Source organism: Diplotaxodon limnothrissa, linkage group LG9, assembly GCF_057381915.1.
Source record: "Diplotaxodon limnothrissa isolate DT_005_m linkage group LG9, D_limnothrissa_male_GT1.1, whole genome shotgun sequence".
In the NCBI taxonomy this organism is placed as follows: domain Eukaryota; kingdom Metazoa; phylum Chordata; class Actinopteri; order Cichliformes; family Cichlidae; genus Diplotaxodon; species Diplotaxodon limnothrissa.
Genome location: NC_140604.1, coordinates 23,210,405 through 23,231,184, shown reverse-complemented (window position 1 = coordinate 23,231,184; position 20,780 = coordinate 23,210,405). Strand labels below are relative to the sequence as shown.

At 39.7% G+C, this 20,780-nt stretch overlaps 2 protein-coding genes across 2 annotated transcripts in view; one reads left to right on the top strand and one right to left on the bottom strand.

Moving 5' to 3' along the window:
- Positions 1-1,729: 1,729 nt before the first annotated feature.
- On the bottom strand, positions 1,730-3,993 carry mnx1 (motor neuron and pancreas homeobox 1). The gene is made up of 3 exons (XM_085362287.1): positions 3,498-3,993; positions 2,668-2,828; positions 1,730-2,017 (listed from the first exon to the last, which is right to left on the bottom strand). The coding sequence occupies exons 1-3, from the start codon at positions 3,991-3,993 to the stop codon at positions 1,730-1,732; spliced, it is 945 nt and encodes a 314-aa protein (XP_085218413.1).
- Positions 3,994-9,912: 5,919 nt separating this feature from the next.
- Positions 9,913-20,780, top strand: part of ube3c (ubiquitin protein ligase E3C) — a 30,206-nt gene continuing 19,338 nt past the window's right edge. Inside the window, exons 1-11 of the mRNA XM_085362874.1 lie at positions 9,913-10,013; positions 10,570-10,684; positions 10,815-10,868; positions 11,353-11,427; positions 11,892-12,038; positions 12,167-12,282; positions 12,391-12,548; positions 13,099-13,252; positions 14,118-14,338; positions 14,488-14,639; positions 17,823-18,010. Coding sequence (XP_085219000.1) covers positions 10,619-10,684; positions 10,815-10,868; positions 11,353-11,427; positions 11,892-12,038; positions 12,167-12,282; positions 12,391-12,548; positions 13,099-13,252; positions 14,118-14,338; positions 14,488-14,639; positions 17,823-18,010 — 1,331 coding nt within the window. The 5' untranslated portion in view covers positions 9,913-10,013; positions 10,570-10,618. The remainder of the gene's footprint in view (positions 10,014-10,569; positions 10,685-10,814; positions 10,869-11,352; positions 11,428-11,891; positions 12,039-12,166; positions 12,283-12,390; positions 12,549-13,098; positions 13,253-14,117; positions 14,339-14,487; positions 14,640-17,822; positions 18,011-20,780) is intronic.

The window sequence follows — 20,780 nt, the reverse complement described above, 5'->3', positions numbered from 1 at the left end:
AGGACACTAAGGTCACCCGGGGGAAATGTTGCGAGCTGTCTCAGGTAATTTTAGAGAGCGCAATTACTTCATCAATTCAGTCAGTTGAGAATTTTGGTGGAAAAGCTTGAGAATTTGGCTGCTGAGGTGGAGATAATGGGATCAATAGGCTCACTGTGCACTCCATACACTGGCTATTGTCTGCAACCATGAGCCTGAGAGTTTCCTTCAGCCTCACCTGGTGTGTGGGTCTGACCCTCAGCTGAACTTTGATTTAGTCTGCTAAAGCAAACAGCAGAAGATAACTAACAGATCCTTCAGTAATCCCTATACAAATGGCACATAATCAGTGAGACCCTGCTATAGATTAACGCTGATGACTGCGGAGGAAATGATAACGCGTCAAATCACCGCTAGCCCTGCTTTCTGGAAATAGAGCCATGCGTAAAAGCGCGCACACGAGGATTATTAAACTGCCTCAGAGGCCAAGTCGGATTAATTGAGATATACATAATATAATAAAATACGTGGTTTGTCTGAAAGAGGGTCAGGCTAGATATCAACACATTAGCAGTCGGTGAGATTTGAGGGTGTCCACTCATTTTCACCAAAAACTAGGCGCTAGATTATTTGGCCTGCACACACACACACACACACATATATATATATATGATCTATGATTACAATTTATAGCTGTTAGCTCATGGAATTTAGATGTTACACGGATTAGAATATATTCTTATTATTAAATTATTATTGCTCAAAATATTTGCACCAATACTGCCCATTTTCCACAAACGCGCATCCTGTGAGGTCAATAGTCAATTATTTATATTTTGTTAAGCTGAGTTTATGAGTTTGAATGATTTCAGTACTGAAAATAGTGCCTGAGCAGCCAAGTTTGTCGCTTAACACGCCTTTAAAACGCTTTATTAATACGAGCCCATTGCTAGTGTGGTGTGAAATGTTTCCTCCGTCTGACTGCCTCCTTGCTGTTTGCTCACACTGCACGTTTGCACAGATCTGACAGCGCTATTAACAGTAATTCCCATGACCCGACCTGTCAGAGCAAGGAGGAAAACACAAGCCTCTGTCCGGAAACACACTGCGAGCAAAATCATAAATCAGAGGGAGTGCGTTTGCAAGAAAGAAAATAGTTTTATATAGGAAAAAAAACCCAAAACACTTTATTTCACATTGTTTGCCAAGACGCTAAACAATAATTTAGCATGCAGATGTATTATAAGTAAGATGTATTATATGTACGTTTTATAAATACAGATAGAAAAATAAACATAACATTTTTCCAGTGTGATATGGCACCGAGGAAGTAAAACATCACAAAGAACAAAAATAAAAGAGCCACTATTAAGTGTAAGGGATATAGGATAGGATATAATTGAAAGATTATTGCTGATAAACTAACCATCACAGCAGGTGGATATTGCAAAATCCTGAGCCAGTTTACAGCGTTTGCATATAACCATGCAATAGGCTACGTCACAGTTTTACCTATAGCCGGGTGCTGCACGATATAAACCGCAAATCTTCTGCTTTATTGCTTGTTTATGACACGAGGGTCTAATCTTGACCTACATTTTATTATTTTCATAACAAAAACAAAAATCTCCACAATTCCAAGTAGGTGATTAGAGGTTGGATTACATGCATCTAACTGCATTTTACAGCGAAAGCCCCCCCAGAGTCACTAGAAATGGAAAACGCTGCCTTCGCCCTTTTGCTCCAAGCTTCAAGGCTGCGGACTTATGTCACTGTTGTGATTCCTCTCGTCGTCCGAAGAGCAGTCTGACGAGTTGTACAGGAAATTTTCGCCTTCGTCGTCGTCACTGTCCCTGAAATCTCTTATTCTGCCATTTTTTGAGTCCGTCTTGCTGTGATAATCCGACTGTTCGAGTCCGTCTGATTTCTCTTGGCCGCCCTTGGAACCTTTCTGCTTCTCGGCCTCCTGGGCGGCCTGCTCTTTTGCCTTCTTGCTTCTCTTCCACTTCATGCGTCTGTTCTGGAACCAGATTTTAACCTGGAAAAGGGCAGAATAAATAATTTAAACTGGTGTGAAGGAAACTTGGGCAACAAATCGTCAACTTCTCCCTATCCTTTAATTTTCTACCACACTCAATGTGCAATATTAGCCTATGCATGAACTCATAAAATTCTCCAAAAATACTAAAAATAGCACAGGAATGAAGGTGCTATCGGCGCGTAAAAGTCACCCGTGCGCCTGACATTGACCTTTTGGGTATTGCAGTCATCCTTCCGCCTGAAATGTAATGCAGTGTTTCAAAATATCTGTAGAATATAGTAAAATCAGCTTTAATCGATATATATATATAAAAAAAATTTAAGTTAAAAGATTTTTTTAAAGCCGAATTTCCATTCTGAGAGTTTAGAAACACCAGTTGAAAAATTAAGTTATCATAACTTAAAGTTATCATTCATATACATGCTAGAAAATATTTTTTCATATCAAATACTAAACACAAACTCTTTCAATCATTCTGCAAAATTCTAGTTTATATATATATATATATATATATATATATATATATATATATATATATATATATATATATATATATGTGTGTGTGTGTGTGTGTGTGTGTGTGTGTGTGTGTGTGTGTGTGTGTGTGTGTGTGTGTGTGTGTGTGCTGTCGTGCAGTCATGTTTTACCTGAGTTTCTGTCAGCATGAGGGAGGTGGCCACTTCAAAGCGCTTTGGTCTTGACAGGTACTTATTCAATTTGAACTGATGCTCCAGTTCCAGCAGCTGCTGACTCGTGAATGCAGTTCTTGGTCTTCGGCACTTTCCAAGTAAGTTGGACTGCGCCTGAGCTGCATGAATATATATATTAAAAAGAAGAAGAAGTCAGCTTTCACACATTCAGCAATTTCTGTCATGCATTTTATGTAAAGAAAGCCATCATATTCAAATATTCACAATCATCGCATTAAAACTGCTTGTGTTGTAGAGGATACTTTGAAAAGAAAAAGAGGAGTCGGCAGTATAGGCTATTTATTATGCGTCCTTGTTCTCTCAAACAGCAAGCTTGTCTCGCCATCAATACATCCACAGACAAGCTATTTGCCACCCAGTTTTGAGCAAATCTGTTAAAACGAGCAGAAACAAAAAGGCAGTATCTGGTGAGCAAATAGCATGTCGACTGTGGGTTTCACACTCCTCTGCCACTTTCCCACTGTCCATTATCTGTCCATTTTAGTTCCTCTATGAAAAAGCATCAGTGTGTCACGCACAGTTCCCTTCAGACGATAATATCTGATAGAAATTGTGCACCAGAAATTCCCAAATCGAACTTTTTTTCCAAGTTAAATCACAGTTTATGGGCATCTAGGCCAGCATTATTTTTACTCTTCAAGATATTCTGTTAAACAAGATATAAAGCAGACTACACCACAACCAAGGGCTGAATAATATTTTGGGGTTTTACTCAAAGTGAGGGATTTGAAATTGCCAAAATATTGTGTCATGAAACTGCTACTCACAATTAAAGTCAGACATTTTGGGGAGCATCATCCCGGCCGTGGAGACCCGGAGCCAGTGGTCCAGCTGGAAGGTGCTGGCTGTCAGTTTAATGGGATCGCTGGTGTGGTGGTGATGAGAGCCGTGTGGATAGGAGTAGGACAGGGCAGGGTGTTGGCCTGTAAGCGCAGCAGCCGAGTAGGTGTACATGGGATGACCGTAGAGAGCCTGTGCTGGAATCCCTGCCGTGCTCTGCGGATGTAATCCAACCATGCTGTGCGGGCTGTTGAGGAAACCCGGTTTGGGAATCAACCCGCAGGTGGGAATCCTCGGCGGAGACGGCGTGTCGGCGCGTAAAGAATCGGCACTGGTGGTCAGCTCCGCGGCTGCCACACTTCCAGACGATGGGATGGAGGAGGAGGAAGACAGGGAAGTGACAAGCGCCAGCGGCGAGGTCTGCGCCTTGGGTGTATCGACTGCTAAAAGCGCGTCAATGCGAAAGTTTTTGGATTTCTCCATCGGTGACCCGGTGCGCGTCCTTTTCGCCACTGCTGCTCAGACTGAAGGAGAAGCCACAGCCGTTTCCCCACCTCTCTAAAGTTATGATGGGATCCGGAGTGTGTGAGAGGAACTCCGTGTCACACTTAATTCCTGTCAGAAGGAGGCGATTGGTGCAGCCCTCTGGCAGGGGGCTGTCCGAAGCGTCACTGCGCACCCAACAAAGCCTCCCTGCTGTAAGCACGGCGCTGGCAGAGTTACTGTTTCCATAAAATATTGCCATTACTGAGGGAAAAAACGATGCAGACAGAAATATTTTTCTGTTTTTGGTCAGCTGGATGCTAATTTTGCTTATATGCGCAATTCTTCAGCAGCAGGTTTAGGCTGGCATGTTTCCAGTGTGACTATTTATAAAATACAGGACCTTCTTCGATTAGAAGTGAGCTGGTAGTATTGGTTTAACTTTGAAAGACAGCAAATATATATTTATATTTAAATATATTATTTCATTAGAAACCACGTATTAAAATCCCTGTTTTCTTAGAATTGAGCGAATACACGCATTACTACTGCAAGAGCAGATAAAAATAGAACAATTCCGTTTCCAGAGGTGAGCTCTGTCTTTGGGCCTGCATGCTTCATGGTTCATTTGAGGACGGGACATGGTTTAGCCGAAGCAGAACAAAACAAAGCATACTTACGATAGCCGTGATAATAAGGGGGGATATTACGAAGCGCATAGGTCGAGTTGGATTATGACGCCAACTCAATTTTCAGACCTTACACGTGAAGTGATTTGTGGCTGTCTTGACAACAGTGACCCATTAAATTCAGGGGGAAAAAACTGCATAGGCAAAAGTGAGCCACATAGGCCAACAGGGAAATTTAAGTAAAAGCCCTCCTTCTGTCGCTCCAAAACCTGAAGGTGACTGACGCACAGCGACACGTTACAATGGCGCTATGCATCTGAATTAATTAGGTCCATGCGTCTCTGCTTGTAGCGTTTACGTTGTTGGTTTTTATAACTTATTATTAATTGTAACCTTAAAAAATAGAATCCCTGAACTGTGACGAATAATACGGATGGTTTGATGTTTTTTAAAAAATCAACAAGGAGGCATCGACAAATTTTGCATTTGAAAGCCTTAAAATGTGATGAGGAGAGAGATGTAATCGGCCCGTGGCTCCGGGTGACGTGGGTCTAATAAGCCACTTAAAGTTAATGGAAGAGGAGGTCAAAATGAGAATTATTGACACCCCGTTGCCCTTAACTGGTCTACCAATAAAGCTGATTAGTTTTTGTCAATTCATCAGCTAACCGCACTCCGGGGACGTTTATTTGCTCGGGGGAAATCAACAAGTCACCGGGTAGTTTTGAAGTAAAGGATCGCCATTTAATTGTGGACCTTGATGATCACGAGCAATTACAGAATGATAAGGGGGAGATTGATGTGGGTGTGTGGGACGCGGGCCTGCGTGGAAACGTGGAGGAGAGAGGAGGTATGACAGAGAGGAGACGATCAAATGCGCTTCGAGCATTTCTGCGAGAAAATGCGCAGATGTTGACGATGTGAAGATGTTGTACTAGAGTCTCGAATGTATTGACTTGTGAATATTTTACCAAAATGTTTCTGAAAACAGCGCATTAAAAAAATCAATCCAAATATCCGGTCCAGATGCCCACAGCAACTCTCGTTCAATCTGAGCGGGCATTAAAGAGGGTGGTTTAAAATTATTATGATATTGCCATGGGTTTAATTAACATCTCCACCTCGGAATATTTAGCAGATGCGAGTTGCCGAAACACAAGTTTTCTTTTGCATATTCCTCAACGATTAAACGCACTTTATCAGCCTTCTGTCTGATTTTTTACAACAGCCGGACTCTTATTCTGCGCCTTGTCCCTCACCACGGGTTTAATTTCATTAAGGAGCCCACATGAATATTTCTATTAAAGCAGCGGTGAAATATGGAGCCATTTAGTATTGGCCTTCGCCGATCACGCAGATTTATAGCTCCTTTTCATCACATCCAGGAGAGAGAAAATTAATAAGGAGCCCAATGGAAACTGACCCTAAAACCCTTTTCTTTCCTGAAAGCTGTTAATTTGCTCCGTAATTACTTTCACAATTAACTAAAATACAAATCAAAGTGACAAATCGAGATAGTTTATATATTAATTACCTTTGGTAAATGTGTTCATTATGAAAAGGCGGTTTAAAGGAACCCGCCCTGTCTCTTTTAACGCAATAAATGCAGAATTCGCTCAAACTGGCAAAACCGGGAATTTTATACTGATTTTGTACAATTTCCACGACATTTGTTTTCTATTTAAGGGAAATCTTTGATGTCGGTGTCAGATATATCAGTGCAATTACGAGTGAGCGACTTAAAATAACACCAAGGATCCAACCCCTTTACTAAATTCGATATCGAGGTTTTCGTCTCAGACAAAAGTGTTACACGGTGAGCCTGAAGGCGCAGGCAATTTGTTGACATGTGCCAAAAGGGTAGTACTTCTATTATACACTACTATGCATTAGCGGTCATATAGATATATTTTAGTACAATTATATCCATATCCGACAATTATTGTCAGTGTTCACACTCATTATCCAGTCTAATGACGACAGGAAGCTTCTTATGACCTTTAATTCGTGATTGTTATTTTAACACAAACATCATAAATGATAATAATAAATATTAAAAAATAATAATAACAATAAAATATTCATTATTCGAGCATTTTACACGTTATTTCTTTAACTTAAATCTAATTTATTTAATTTCGGATTTGGCGTCTCCCTGCACAATTTTAATACAACATCATCTTTTTAAGTCAATTCATGCGACCTATATAGTTTGTCTTTAACGGCTCTCATAAATACCTCAATCTCAGACTGCATGTGCACTTTTCAAAACCACCACAAAGCTACTGTGCCGTTTTATGAAATGTTCAGAGTGGGGAGGTTTTTGCTCTTTGTTTATTAAAACAATGATGACATTCAGAGACTTGCGTGTCCCTTTTACACGTTCTGTTGGCTCTGTTAGGGGAATTGAATCATATGGTATTATTATCATTAACAATCATCGACAGTGACCTTTTGTGTATTAAAGTTATCTTTCACCTTCCACACGAAATTTGCCAGAGTTTCAAAGAAATCAGCTGAATCAAAAAGTTTGTCTAAATATATGAAAGGTCCTCAAAGCAGAATTTCCATTCTAAATGGAAAAATGAGGTTTCACTACAATTTTTAATTTAAATGCTTAAAATATTTTTTTTCCTCATATCAAATGTGCAACACTTGGTTTTTAATATCAAAAAATTTGTGCATTTCAACAGTTTGACCAAAAAATAAACAAAAAACAAATCTGATCTGTGTGCCATGTGCGCAGATTTTTTTTTATCTGTTGACTCTACTAAAAGAATTTAATCTTATTATTCTTATTATGAATGTTAGTCTGACATTTTCAGTAATGTTAGCCTTTCTGATTATTAAAAGCACTGATATTGGGAAAAAACAGGTGTGAGATCACAGAGGTACAGAGTGTAGAAGCAACACGACCTCTGAACCGCATTCACAAAAATCATGTTTGTGTAAAACTAATTTCAGTATTTTTGAGAACAAAAGGTATTTCTTCAAAAATAAACATAAGATTAAAAAAGGTGCATGCCAAATTACTGGAAATTGTTGTCAACATTGTTATTTAAATGTACTTTTCCTGTAGAAAATCTACTTTTCCGGGAGTTCGTTTGAGCTCAGATAAAAATAAGCACAGTACAGTTTCAATGACCAATCATGCAGTAACACTATTACTAGAATAGCAGCAGGGCTGAGGTCATCAGAAGCCTATATATGGACCAAAAATAAAATTCAAAGCAGAACTCTCCTCTGGTTTTAATTTTGCTTTCTCTATATCAATGGTAAGGATAACTTAAGGATAAAAAGTATATATTTATTAACATTGAACTATTAATTTCCTCTTTAATGATAAAATTCCTGAAAAGTCCAGAGAGTTCACAGAAAAACTGAAATGTAAGTATCTTTATTTTTATCACATTTTCCATGTGTTTCCAAAAGTCTTTTTTCCCCTCCCCTCTTCATGTATGTACAAGTCCCGGAGAAAAAAACAAAACAAAACAGGATAAAGTCAACAAATGTATAAATATCTAACAAAAAAACCAAAAAACAAACATTTATTTTGGTGTTTCTGAAGCCCATTGAGCCAAACTGGCGATCGACACAGGACCACTTACAGGCAACTAATACAAACAGTCTTTTAATATATGCAGACATCCTGAGGTCTAACAGGAACAAAACACACCTAAACTAAATCAGGATAACGACGCAAGAGAAGTAAGCTTAAAAAAATACACAACAGACAAAGAATGACCAAAATAAAACAGGAAATAAACAAATATGAAGACAAATAATTTATAATAAGGAGAAAGGAGGCAGGATAACTGAAATAAAAAAATATAAACAAACTAAAACCATGAAAATCATGCAGAACTATTAAAACAAAAGCTCAAGAATAACACATGGAAAGCAAGTCCACAGCTTTAAAACACTGTCAAAAAAAAATCCAAGGACCATGACAGCCTCACTGTTAGTACTGTGTCAGGGTATACCACACCTTTCACCCAGCGACAGCTGGGATAGACTCCAACACCTCTTGAATGAGATAAGTGGATGATTTATGTAGTTCAGAGCAGGTATTACAATATAAACACAACACCTGATGAAATCAGTTGACTCACAGACATCCCAGATATAAATAAACATGTGCATCAATGCCTCATCAGGCTGGTTTTGTTAACAGATATGACCAAACTCACAAAGACTAACACTCAGGATATTTCCTCTTTGATCTTTTTGCCCTCAGGGTTCCTCAGGCTTCAGTGACCTGCTTCATGAAGCTAGTCTGAAGTCAGTTAATTCACTCCTTAAATTTTTTTCTTCACTTTTTAAAATTAACTTTTTTCAGCTATTATTCTATTGCACGTGATATCATTTACCATATAGTTGTCTGCTTTCAGTTGTTTTGGTTGCCATTAGAGGTCACCCCAACATCTCACCCCATCCCTAGTATCTTTCGTCACACTGACCCTCTGCATGCCTTCCTCTTTTCCTCCTACCTGGCAACTCAAAATTCAGCATCTTTTATCCAGTATCTCTTGTCCACATATCCCGTCTCTTCTCTGCACATGTCCAAACCATCTTGGCCTCTCCTCTCTTTGTGTCCAAACTGCTCAACCTGAGCTGTCCCTTCAACATATTAATTTCTAATCCTGTCCATCCTTGTCACTCCCAAGGTAAATCTAGTATTTTCAGTTCTAAACAGCTGCAGCTCAGTGTCTTGTGTTTTCATCAGTGCAACTATCTCCAAACATTAAACCCCAGGAGGTCTCATGTTCCCTTTAACTCTTGGTGCTATCATTCTGTCACAAATCACCTCTGACACTCATCTCCACCTGCCACACTGCCTTTCACTCTGCCCAATGCTTTAAAAAAATTCAGTGTTGTCCAATCATATTTTTTTTCTAATAATCTGTATTTGTTTTGGCCCTTACCTTAGTCTAAGTTTTATTGTTTATTTTAATTACCTAAAATGGTTAGCTTTAGTTAACTTTAATGACCTTGGTTCATGTTTCCCTTACTTTAGAGGACACTAACCATAATCTAAACATCTATCCCAGACTCATCAGGTTAAAAGTTAATGGTGTTTTTTTCGTGTTTTTTCCCTAAAAAATACACGAAGGTCCTCGCAAAATGACAAATTCAACCCAAACACACACTCATGCTGTAGCCCGAGAACCTTCTCAATGGCTCTAGTAGAAGGGCGGGTCTTAGAGACGGTATTGACAGACATTCTGTCCAATCAGCTGCCTCGCTTTGCAGGAAGCGGATGCAGGCTGCTCTCCGGTGTTGTGTTGATTTCTAGAGAGAGCAGGAAAAGAAGACTTGACGTTTGGAGAAACGTAAACATCCTTCTCAGTGTTGTAGTGTCTGTCTCACTTCTTAGCTCAAAAGTCGAAGGTAAACGATTCATACATTGCTGCTTATTTTTCTCAGATGTGTGTCCTTCAAAAGAAATGATGTCAAAAGGACATGCGGGTAGGGTAGGAAGACACCCCCCCGGAAAGTTAGCCTGCCTCAGCGTTTAGCTGCCCAGCTAGTTAGCTGCATTGCTAACGTCAGCAAAATCATGCTGCTTGCACATACGTTGTCCTTGCTACGAAATGTCACGAATAAATGAGCTTTAATATGGTGTCTCATTGTTGGGGTCGTTTAGAGGAAGCAGGCTTGTTAAAGCCCCTAGCAGCTGCTGAGTCATTAGCTAACCGGCTAAGTTAACCGGTTAGCTAACTATTGTTGCATTCAAACTGAAGGTCTGGCTGAACTTGACCTCCTGTGATGTTGTTCAACTGTTGTCCGCTTTGACTGTTCATAATCGTTTAATTTTGCTACTAAAAATATGGCCTGCAAACGTAGCTTTATAGTGTCGTGGTCGGAGAAACTGTTAGCCGAAGTTAATTGTTTATAAGTTGGCAGTCAAGTCATCACGACTGGTCTGTTTCATTTTCTCTTTCAGAAATTAGAGTAAGCCTTCGAGTCAGTCAGTCCATGGAAAAAATCTAACGATGTTCAGCTTTGAGGGAGATTTCAAGACAAGACCCAAGGTGTCCCTTGGAGGAGCGAGTAAAAAGGTAAGTGGCATCTCAAAACTGGGAATACATCTGCTGCCATTAACAAACCACACATAGCTCTATGCTTAACAGATGTGGTTAAAACGTGTTGTTGTGTTGCATTTTTATAATAATCTTTGTTGCTTTTCAGGAGGAGAAGGCATCACTGTTGCACCGCACTCAAGAAGAGAGACGGAAAAGAGAAGTAATGTCTCTTCTGAAGTCTTTTGTTGGTGCCCTTTAAAATTTTGCAGCTCATACTATTTGCAATTTTGAAAAGTCAGTTCTTTCATTGTTTCACCCAGCTTGGTCTTGCAAAGAAACATGAAATATTAATGAAAAAGGAGTATATTTGTTTGCGTTCATAAATATAAACGTCACATTTCTTTGTGACAGTCAGCATGACGTTGAAACTAGTGTAGTGCTGCAAAGCTTTTTTCTCCTTGATTTCTTTTTCTGTATATCACACTTACATGCTTCAGATTAATATTAAACAAAGGCCCAAGAAAATACAGAATGCAGTTTTTTTTAAAGTAGTTATTTCATTTATTAAGGGAAGAAAGTTATCCAAATCTGTCCATATAGTATGTCAAAAAGCAATTGCCCCCTAAACTTAATAACTGGTTGTGCTACCATTGGCAGCAAGTAGCACAATCAAGCATTTGTAAATTTTGCTTTAATTTGCTCAGGATGAAAGAAGACGACTGAAGAACGCCATTATCATTCAGTCCTATGTACGCGGTTACCAAGACTTGAAAAAACAGGTATGTCTGCAAGCACATTTCATACATTACATAATTCTAGTGACATTGCATGCGATGACATGTGAAACCCTCTAACATACAGCTGGCTAATGAATGACACTGCCTATTTGATGGTGTGGGAAATAGCAAGTTTTTTCGCAACCTTAACTTCGTCCTTGTGATGAGTGTTTTTGGCTTCAAAGATCAGAAATAAACATGTGGCTTTAGGCAAAATTGTGAACTTCTGCATCTCATCAGGAAGTCGGTTGGTCCACAGACAGTTACAGCAATGATATTGTGTTACCTTACTTAAAAGAAGTTGATGCTGCATCTTGTTGTTTCTGTTAAAATGCAAATGTGGTGATCACATTTTCTTTCTTGTTTTGGGAACCGTATTGATTTGTGGTAGCAGCATTTCAGTTTTTGTACCAAGTCTGCTCAAACAGAGTGTTTACAGTGTGTGACCTGTGACTTTCTTTCTCCAGTATGCCATACAGCGGGCAAAGTTTGACGAGCGTGTCAGCCAGACGCAGTCGGGAGGAGCTCAACACGCCCTGGATGGCGTTGGTCTCTGCCTCTTATCAAGACAATTAATATTTTTCTACAGACAGAGTGTGGATGCCCATAGATTGGTGAGAAGACAAAAAAAACCCCGAGCCTTAGGCCCTTTGGTTGTATCAATAGATTTAATAGATGCTAATATATTAAAAAGTTGTGTTTGCCAAAGACCAAAACTGTGTCTACCTGTGTGTTGATAAAGATATGGCTGTGCCAGAACCTGGTGAAGCACAACGGCCAGTTTGTGAAGCTGTTGGTTGGCCCACAGAAGAAGACATGCGTGTTTCAGATCAAGAGGATCTTAGGCTTCTGCTGCAGGTATTGGAAATAAATAATTTTCTTACAGATGCATAAATGCAAAAGCTGATGGGATATCTGTAACAGAAGTTGCCATTATCACTCTTGTCGCTCTCTCCTGTCTTTTAGACTCTTGCAGAGCTGCACGGATGACAGTTTAAATGTTGCAGTTCCCATGCGAATGCTAGAAATCTTTTCTACAGAGAGAACCTATCTTCCCGTTATTCCAGATGCTAATAATGTAGCTTCATTACTCGAGCAGATTTTGCACTACATGGTACAGAAAGGTAAGCTCACTGGCTTAACTTTTATCTCTGTTGTGAGTCTGCGGTCAGGATTTTTTTTTTTCTTCTTTTTATAGAAAGAAAAGAAATGTCAGTGACACACAGATTCCTGCAGCATAGGTGCAAATAAACCTGTTGAGACCAAATTATTAAACAATAAGGGGTGTGCAGAGATCTTGAATGTGTGTCAATATAATTTTGTCAGTGTTTTTTATCAGTACAGGGCAGTTCATGTTGTGACTGGTACAGGATTACATTCAAGTCAAGTGTATTTCAAGTACTGACGATTTCCCAGAAGCATGAGTCATTTCAAAAGCACGGTTTAAAGTTAGTCATTGTTGTCTGCACGAAACATTTTTTAGCATTACATCTGAAAAAAATCCTACTTTTTAGCCTGAATGTTAGGTTTAAGGGACTCATTTTTACAACATTTCAGTTACTGCAAACAGGAAGATTTCTTTTTTTAATATGTTTATATTAAATACGTAATTACATTAGCGTTTTCTCAGATAATTATTTTGAGTGTTAATTCTTCTCTCTGTCCTCTCATCAGGATACTACAGGTCGCTGTATATTCTTGTGAATCACAGGCTCCCTTCCAGTCTGGAGTACAGCGACGCTCCCACTATCCCCCTGGCAAGCACACTGTTGGAGCACATCCTCAAACCTCTGCACTTTACCTACTCCTCCTGCACAACAGGCGCAAGGTACAGTGAGCAAAGCAGGAGAACAGGAACATTTGCACAGGATGCGACAAGAAAGACGCCCCTAAAAGATTACCTGCTAGTATTTGTCGTACAATGATGATTGTCTGAAGGACAGTTTTAGAGAAATTAGTGCATGCATCTCCAAAAAAAGAAGACAGCGCTGCTATTTTCACTTTTTGGGAAAGTAAGCTAAAACAATAAGCAGTGGCATTCAAAAAACTTAGTTTGCCCTGTATTGTTTAACTATTTACTGAAGGAATTGTCTCAAAAGTTACACAATTCTGCAGAACGCCCGGCACATACAGTAAACAGTGGAGACGATAGCGGCATAATAGCAGGAACAGAAGGTGTTTGTCTCTGTTGAATTCTTTTAAAATCATCCATTAAGCCAATCAGACAAACTACACCAGTTTTTGTCCCTCTTGTCAATAGTGAAGCAGTAATTGCTTCACAGACCAATTTACAACAAGCCATAAAAGTTTCCCAGACTTGCTTGCTCGCTGGAGTGCAGAATACCAGCCTGTTTGTCTCTTGGTTTGAGACATTCTTAATAACAAACGACGAGAGGACTTCTTTTCTTCTTTGAAGAAAAGCAAGACGGGAGTGAGAGGAACTTGTGTACATACTGGCTCTAACAGCTAATTATCTGACTTGGCTCGCCAGATGTGTGTGACCAGGCTACACAAAGCAGCACTGTTTGGAGAGACAATATTGGAGAAGTCACACAGTAGAAAGAGCAGGGAGATGTTAAATCAACCCATACTTTAGTGAATTTATCGATGAGCAAACAGTATTTTGATATTATTTTTATTTTGTTAGGATTTCACACAGTGTACTAATATCTGCTTTGTCTGTCATGTTACAGGCAGTTTGTATTTGCGGCTTTTACCGAGGAGTTCATCTCTGCTCCGTTTACTGAGCAGATCTTTCACTTCTTTATCCCGGCACTATCAGACTTCCGTCACTCATTCCCTTTCGAGGCTTTCCTGAGCTCCCTTAAGGCCACGATCGACTCCTCTTCAGCAGCACAGAGCCAAGCACCATGGCTGTTTTATTTTGTCCTCTCTGCAGGGGAGAACCGCCTAGGTCAGTGGGAGTTTAGAGCTGAACACACAGGCTCATGCTTGTGCTGTACTTGTTTCTCCTGTACATTCCTCTGTGTGGTAATGAGACTGATTTATAGAGTGGGAGATGGGTTAATGTGCGCGGTAATGATGAATGATGCGCGTTGGCAGGCTCACTATCAGAGGAGGGTCTCCTGTTGTACCTCCGGGCCCTGCAGACGCTGCTGCCGCTGCTGCCAGTGTCAGAAAGCAGCACCAGGCCAGAAGTGAGCAGCGACTCGGAGGATGACGATAACGCTGGCATCCAGCCGCTACCCATGCAGGTAAAATCCCCGCATATATGTCCAAATATCTCAGCGCACAGCATGCCTCGGTGAGGGATGTCAGTGTTGATAAGGCCCCTCTACACATTTCTAGCATTCACACAATTCAGTTAATTTTTACTTTTATTTCTACATTCAAAACATGTGCAAAGCCCCATTTTTTTAATTTTTTTTTTTTTTTTGTCATGAGTTTTGCTTTGTAGATGTGAAACTGTTCCGCAAGACATTTACCTTTACATAGCATAAACAATATGGCTAACTATAACAAAACAAAAGTTTCTTACAGTCAAAGCAGTTTTGATTTAAGCAAAACTTGAATATCTCAAAAAGGTCATTCTCGTGTCTGTTAACAGTTTTCACTAGAAATGTGACTTAGCCTGTTGGCTGATACCAGCACAAGGTTCATGTTGTACTCAGGTAGGGCTGCTCAATTAATCGAATTTTAATCACGATTACGATCTGGGCTTTCAACGATCATTAAAAATGACTGAGCCGATTATTGGCCCCTCCCTCATTTATCCGCGACACCTTAAAGGCCGGCCCGTGGGGCATAAACCGGTCCGTGGCGCAAAAAAGGGTGGAGACCGCTGATTAAGAGGACCCGAGGGAAGCTCGGAAAGCTAAGCAGAAGTTATTTGGAGAGGAGAGTGACTGCCGCTGGTTGAAAAGAGAGGTAAAAAAAACTTCAGTGGTGTTGCACACTATTTTATATTATTTTTTAAAGTCATTATTCAATACGTTGTCATCGTTAACCCTTTAAAGCCGGTCAGAGCAGCACGCTCCGTTTTGTGTAACAATTTTTAAATCCCTGTAGAACCTGAACAGTGTAAGCTAGCGCAATAATTTGTTTTGCATATGAAACCGGAGGAGTTGTACTTACATCTGATGCCATCAGCTTGTCCTCGGTCACGGTTTCCTTCCACATAAAGCTTTGCAAAAATTGCATAAAAAGCGCTTGCAGGAACAAAAACATAATATTCCAGAAACACGCTTTGTGATCCGATCAGCTGTTCATAACACTTCCCACAGTGAAACGGAGTCAGCAGTGTTGCCAACTCCTCAGTAAGGAAAATCGCTATTGGTTGTCCTAAAAGTCGCTAGAAGTCGCTAAATGACGTCATCGCCAAATTTGCATAATAGGTCATGCTAATCTAATTGTAACCTATGTTGTTGGAGAGAGAAATAACATCGTGGAAGAGACAAAGTGAGTAAAAAACGTCCTAAATGCATTTAGAATTTATTTAGAACTACAAATTAAATTTCTTTTAGCAATTATTGTTTTTTTTAATGTCACAATTCCAACCCTGCTCCTTTACCCGGGCTTGGACCGGCAAAAGTGACCCGAAATAGGCGCTCTGGTGGAGTTACTTTGTGTGTGTGTGTTTATAAGTAGTTTTAAACCTTGTGATCCACAAAACAGCATAAGAGTAAAAGAAGAACTGACTGCGTCACAGCACCCGCTACTTGTTGAGAGTAAAAGCAATAAGGGCTTTCACGTTTTTTTTTTTAGCGGGTCTGAAAACTTGCTAAATATAGCGACAAAGTTGGCAACACTGGAAGTCGCGAACTATCGCATGTGCGCCATTTCCTGCCCGAAACCGGAAGTGACGTCATTTTCGCGGAAATGTAGTTTTTTACTTGTAGGCCTTAATTGCCTATACTGGTGTTTTTATAAGTCATGTTTGACTCTATACTTTTCTGAATAGTTTCTGTGATGCTTAGAACTCGAATTGTACTGCTGGAAATGGTTTATTTTGATGCACCTGCTGTTTTCTTTGCAAATTTGCATCATAGGATTGTTTTTTCGTTTTTCCTGCAGTATATAAAAATTGGTGTATCTCCAAAATAAAACTATGAAGACACTCAAAATAAATTTCCTGTTGTTGTAAACTATTTTTTGCAACTTTTTTTGTATTTCAAGTTTTGAGGGATAAACCTCTTAAATTTCTCCAAGTAGAAATATATGTAAAAACAAAAAACAAAAACGATTTTCTATTTTTTTGTAGTTTATTGTACTTTTTTGCAATTAATGTAATTACTATGGACTTAATGCATACATATTATTACAATATGGGCTATAACAGTTGTATTGATGTATAGCAACTTGAAATGCTCCCACAAATGGCACTACAACATGTAAAAAAATAATAATAATAATAATATAAGCTCTGGCGGACTTGGTTCTATAGTAGGTCGTAAGGGTTAAATAAATATCGTCAAATAATCGAGATCTCAATTTCAGTGAAAATAATCGTGATTATCATTTTTGCCATAATCGAGCAGCCCTATACTCAGGTAATGTCAGCCTCTCTAATGTAAGCTGTGTGGCAGCGATGGAGAAGCCACACTTTTCATTGTGTGAACAACTGGGAGTTTGTTTCCCAAACTCAGGAATAAAAGGAATTAACAGACTATTCCTTATGTGCTTATGATGCTGAATGAGTTTAAAGTGATAAGTTAACATAAAGGATGACAATCAGCTGAATAACTGAAGGTAAAATGGCATTAAATCACAACATTTGCCAAATTATTTCTTATTAGCTTTGCTATGGCGGTTGTGGTTGGTTTAGTTTGTTTCTGTGTTTTTGTGTTTGAAGCAGGATTACTCATTACTTATCGATGGATTTAGAGTAAATATTTACCACCAGTTGGTGGTTGGCCCACTGTAAACATGATTAACTTACGAAACTGAATAAATGAATATTTGGAAGGATTCTGCACCGCTGTGGCTTAAAACATTTTGCCTCAGACCTTCAAAAATGCGTACATTCAGACACCTCGTCTAGCGATAATAAAGCGATAATATACGATACAATATATTTTATTGTCCTAGTTGGGAAATTCGTTGTGCACTCTTGTGTGGTCACAGAAGATGCTTTCACCAAGAGCCAATAAACATTTCTTTAAAAGAGAAGTAAATAGATAACTGTTATCACAAGCACAAACCAGGCAGATTAGTAGCAACAAACACTCCACAATACTCTCATATGACACCGACAAGTTTAAAAACTGATATTTAAACGCTTGGTTTTATTAACAGTAACCTAAAAATTGCAGATTGCATCTCGAAAATAAACTATAAAAAACTAAAATAACATTTTTATTTTTTTTTACCCTCGTACACATACTTCTCAATCACATAATCACAGTCCTTTAAATAACACTCATCTCTTTCTTCACTAGGATGACAGCCGGATTTCAGTTCAGCTGATAACAGAAGAGTGTGTCCACAAACTGGACACCAAACACCAGACTAACGCCCTGCTCAACCTGGTGTGGAGGGATTCAGCCAGCGAGGAGGTCTTCACCATGATGGCGTCCATCTGTCACACGCTGATGGTGCAGCATCGTCTCATGGTGCCAAAAGTCAGGTACAAAGACGCACATTTTTGGGGGGTCTTTCATTCTTCCTGTGTCATGTAATGAAGTTAATGTAAGTAGCCTTACGCCAGGAGGCGTGTCTGAATCAAAAACACAACCTCAAAGTAAATGTAAAAGCTTTTCGTTTTTTAAATGGCATATCATAACACTTTGCACATCTCGACGGGATCAGCCTTGCATCCCAGGAGCCACCTGATTGAGAGGAAAACTGTGTGTTTATGTGTTTCCGCGCTGTAAGCAGTAATGTAAGTAACGATAAAACCAGGCAGGCAGGCAGTTATCAGTGGTCCGCACCCGCTGGCATTTACAACCGGCAGAGGAAGCCGGGATGTCAGGGAGGCTGTCAGTTCTGGATGAGGGCAATTACCCCTTTTCAGGTTGATTGCATTAGGGCCAGGATGTCAGAGGTAGCGTGGGGGTCTAGATGGTGCATTGACTGACAGGAGGTGATCAGGCTGAGCTTCATGGACGGGCAACCAGCTCTAGTTAATTATTATTGAAGCCAGTTGCTGTCAGTTCATTTATATGTGAGGATGCATTTCGGGATCACATTAGCAGCTCTGCTTTACTAGACAGATATTTTGCTATTATTTGAATCCATAACATTCCCCAAATCCTTTCAAGTAATTATATAAACTGGGCATGTGCAGCTGGACTCTAGTGGTCAGCTAGTAATTTTGCATTGTTGTTTACAAGCGGTTGACAAGAATTTAGAAGAATTTCAGCCCTTATTTTTAAATTTATTTATTTATTTTTACAGCTTCCTCTTTCTCTCGGCTTTTACCATAAATCCTGTCCTTCCTCTTCCATCATTATTGGATATCTGTACAAAATAATTAGCTCACTGAGAAAGATTAATCACTGCAGGAGTGGATGGGATAGCTTTACAAGAGGCTAAGGGGAGCAAATTGCATTCTGGTCTTGATTTACGAGTCTTAAAGCAAAAAAAAGAAAGGAAAAAAAAAAAGAAGCCGGCCAGTCGTGCAGCCAGCCCAGCACACTGCCTTTTTAATAAATATGTAAAATGTCTCATTAAACTGCACTCCACACTTTTTTCTATAGGGTAACTTTAAAAGCAGGACAATCAACTGGGACCAAAATAGATTTTTGATTGATTTGCTAATTATACTTAGCTCAGGTTTGTTCTGGAGACCACGCAGTAATTCACTTTAACTGTTAGGGTTGGATATTTGGTGTAATTTCACTTTGATTGTTTGGTTTCTTCCAGTGTAGCACTCTGCTGCTAACAGGGTCACTCTGATTAAGTGACCTCCATTTACTTTTGAACCGTTACCGCGATCTTTGTGGTGGTGTGATTAAAAAAAAAGAAAATGCTGTTGGTTCATGCGGACACAGAAGCCAGCAAAACAAATTTGTCTGTAGGCTGAGGCGCGTTCAAGGCTCACGGTATCAGATCTGACCTGAGCACGGCTGATGTTTCGGGGGTTTGTTGTTTGTTTGTTTTTTCTGCTGAACTGAGATTCTTTCATTAGTGCAAAATGAAATGATCCAGACATTATTCATCAACCTGCTTTTTACACACACACTCACACATATGTACACACAACCCCTTCTGATGTCTTGACTTTGTTTATTAGTGGTTCATTCCATGATTGAAATGGGGGTTTGGGTTCTCTCAGGCTGTAAATCAGCATGTCAGCTGGCATTTAGTGTTTTGTTTCCCATTTCAATCAAACACCCACATCACTTGTTATGGGCCCACAGCACTGCTCCTTGCTTCCCTCCAGTGTCTTGTTGCACTGACAGATGGCCTGTGATCAACACAAACCACTTTTCAAGCCATATTGAGGTTTGTCTGCTCCTAATGTTAATCTCCATTTTGGCAGATTGGATGGTGGAATGGGAATTTGAACATTGATACTGAGATGAGACTATCTAGCAGACATGGAATTGCCCCTTTCCCACTCAACCAACTTTTATGTTTTTCCTCTGCTGACCTTTATTCCTCTGTGTTACTGTGAACACATGATGCTGCCCTGTTAACGGCAATCATCCTCATACAGTAGGTGTCAGTAGACAGAGGCCTATTATATGCAGGGCTACTTCATGTTGCTTTTCAGCTTACTTACCACATTATTGTCACCTGTTCTTATCCTCCGTGTGAAAAGCCATGCAATTTAGGAGCATACACAAAAAAAACACACACTTGAACAAAGAGCGCCTTCACACCTTGGTGCCACAGCCCGTTGAGTGCAGAGAGACTAAAGCAAAGTATGTGGGCCTTCCTCTGCGTTATCATGTAATTCACTGTGAGTGTGGAAGCATGCCAGTACTGCAGGGTCACAGCGAGGACCAGGTTTCCCCTCCTCCTACGTCCTGCATTGTCTTGTCGCCCCGTCCCCTGGTCATTAAGTTAAATGGGGCTCCAGCAGGAAGCCAGAGGGCTGTTTATGGGCACCCTCACCACCAACTAGTTTACTAATGGAAGGTGCCTCACCTAAATAAAGCTTAATGGCTAATTTAATCTCCTTTTGCCCCTCGCAAGGTATGAAAGGACAGAAAGAAAAAATACTAAGAAAATTGTGTGAGGGAAATATTGGTTAACAGTGTCTTTTTCTGGGTGTTCCCTGATTAACGGGACAAAGTTGACAATCTCAGCAGGGTAAACAGGTTGGCCAAGGGTAAATGTATTGTTCTTCACACTGATTGTGCCATTTGATTGAAATATCTCACTCAAGTCTTTTCAGTTCCATTTAATATACTTAAATATTTCTGTTTTATGTGCTTGTCTTTGTTCTC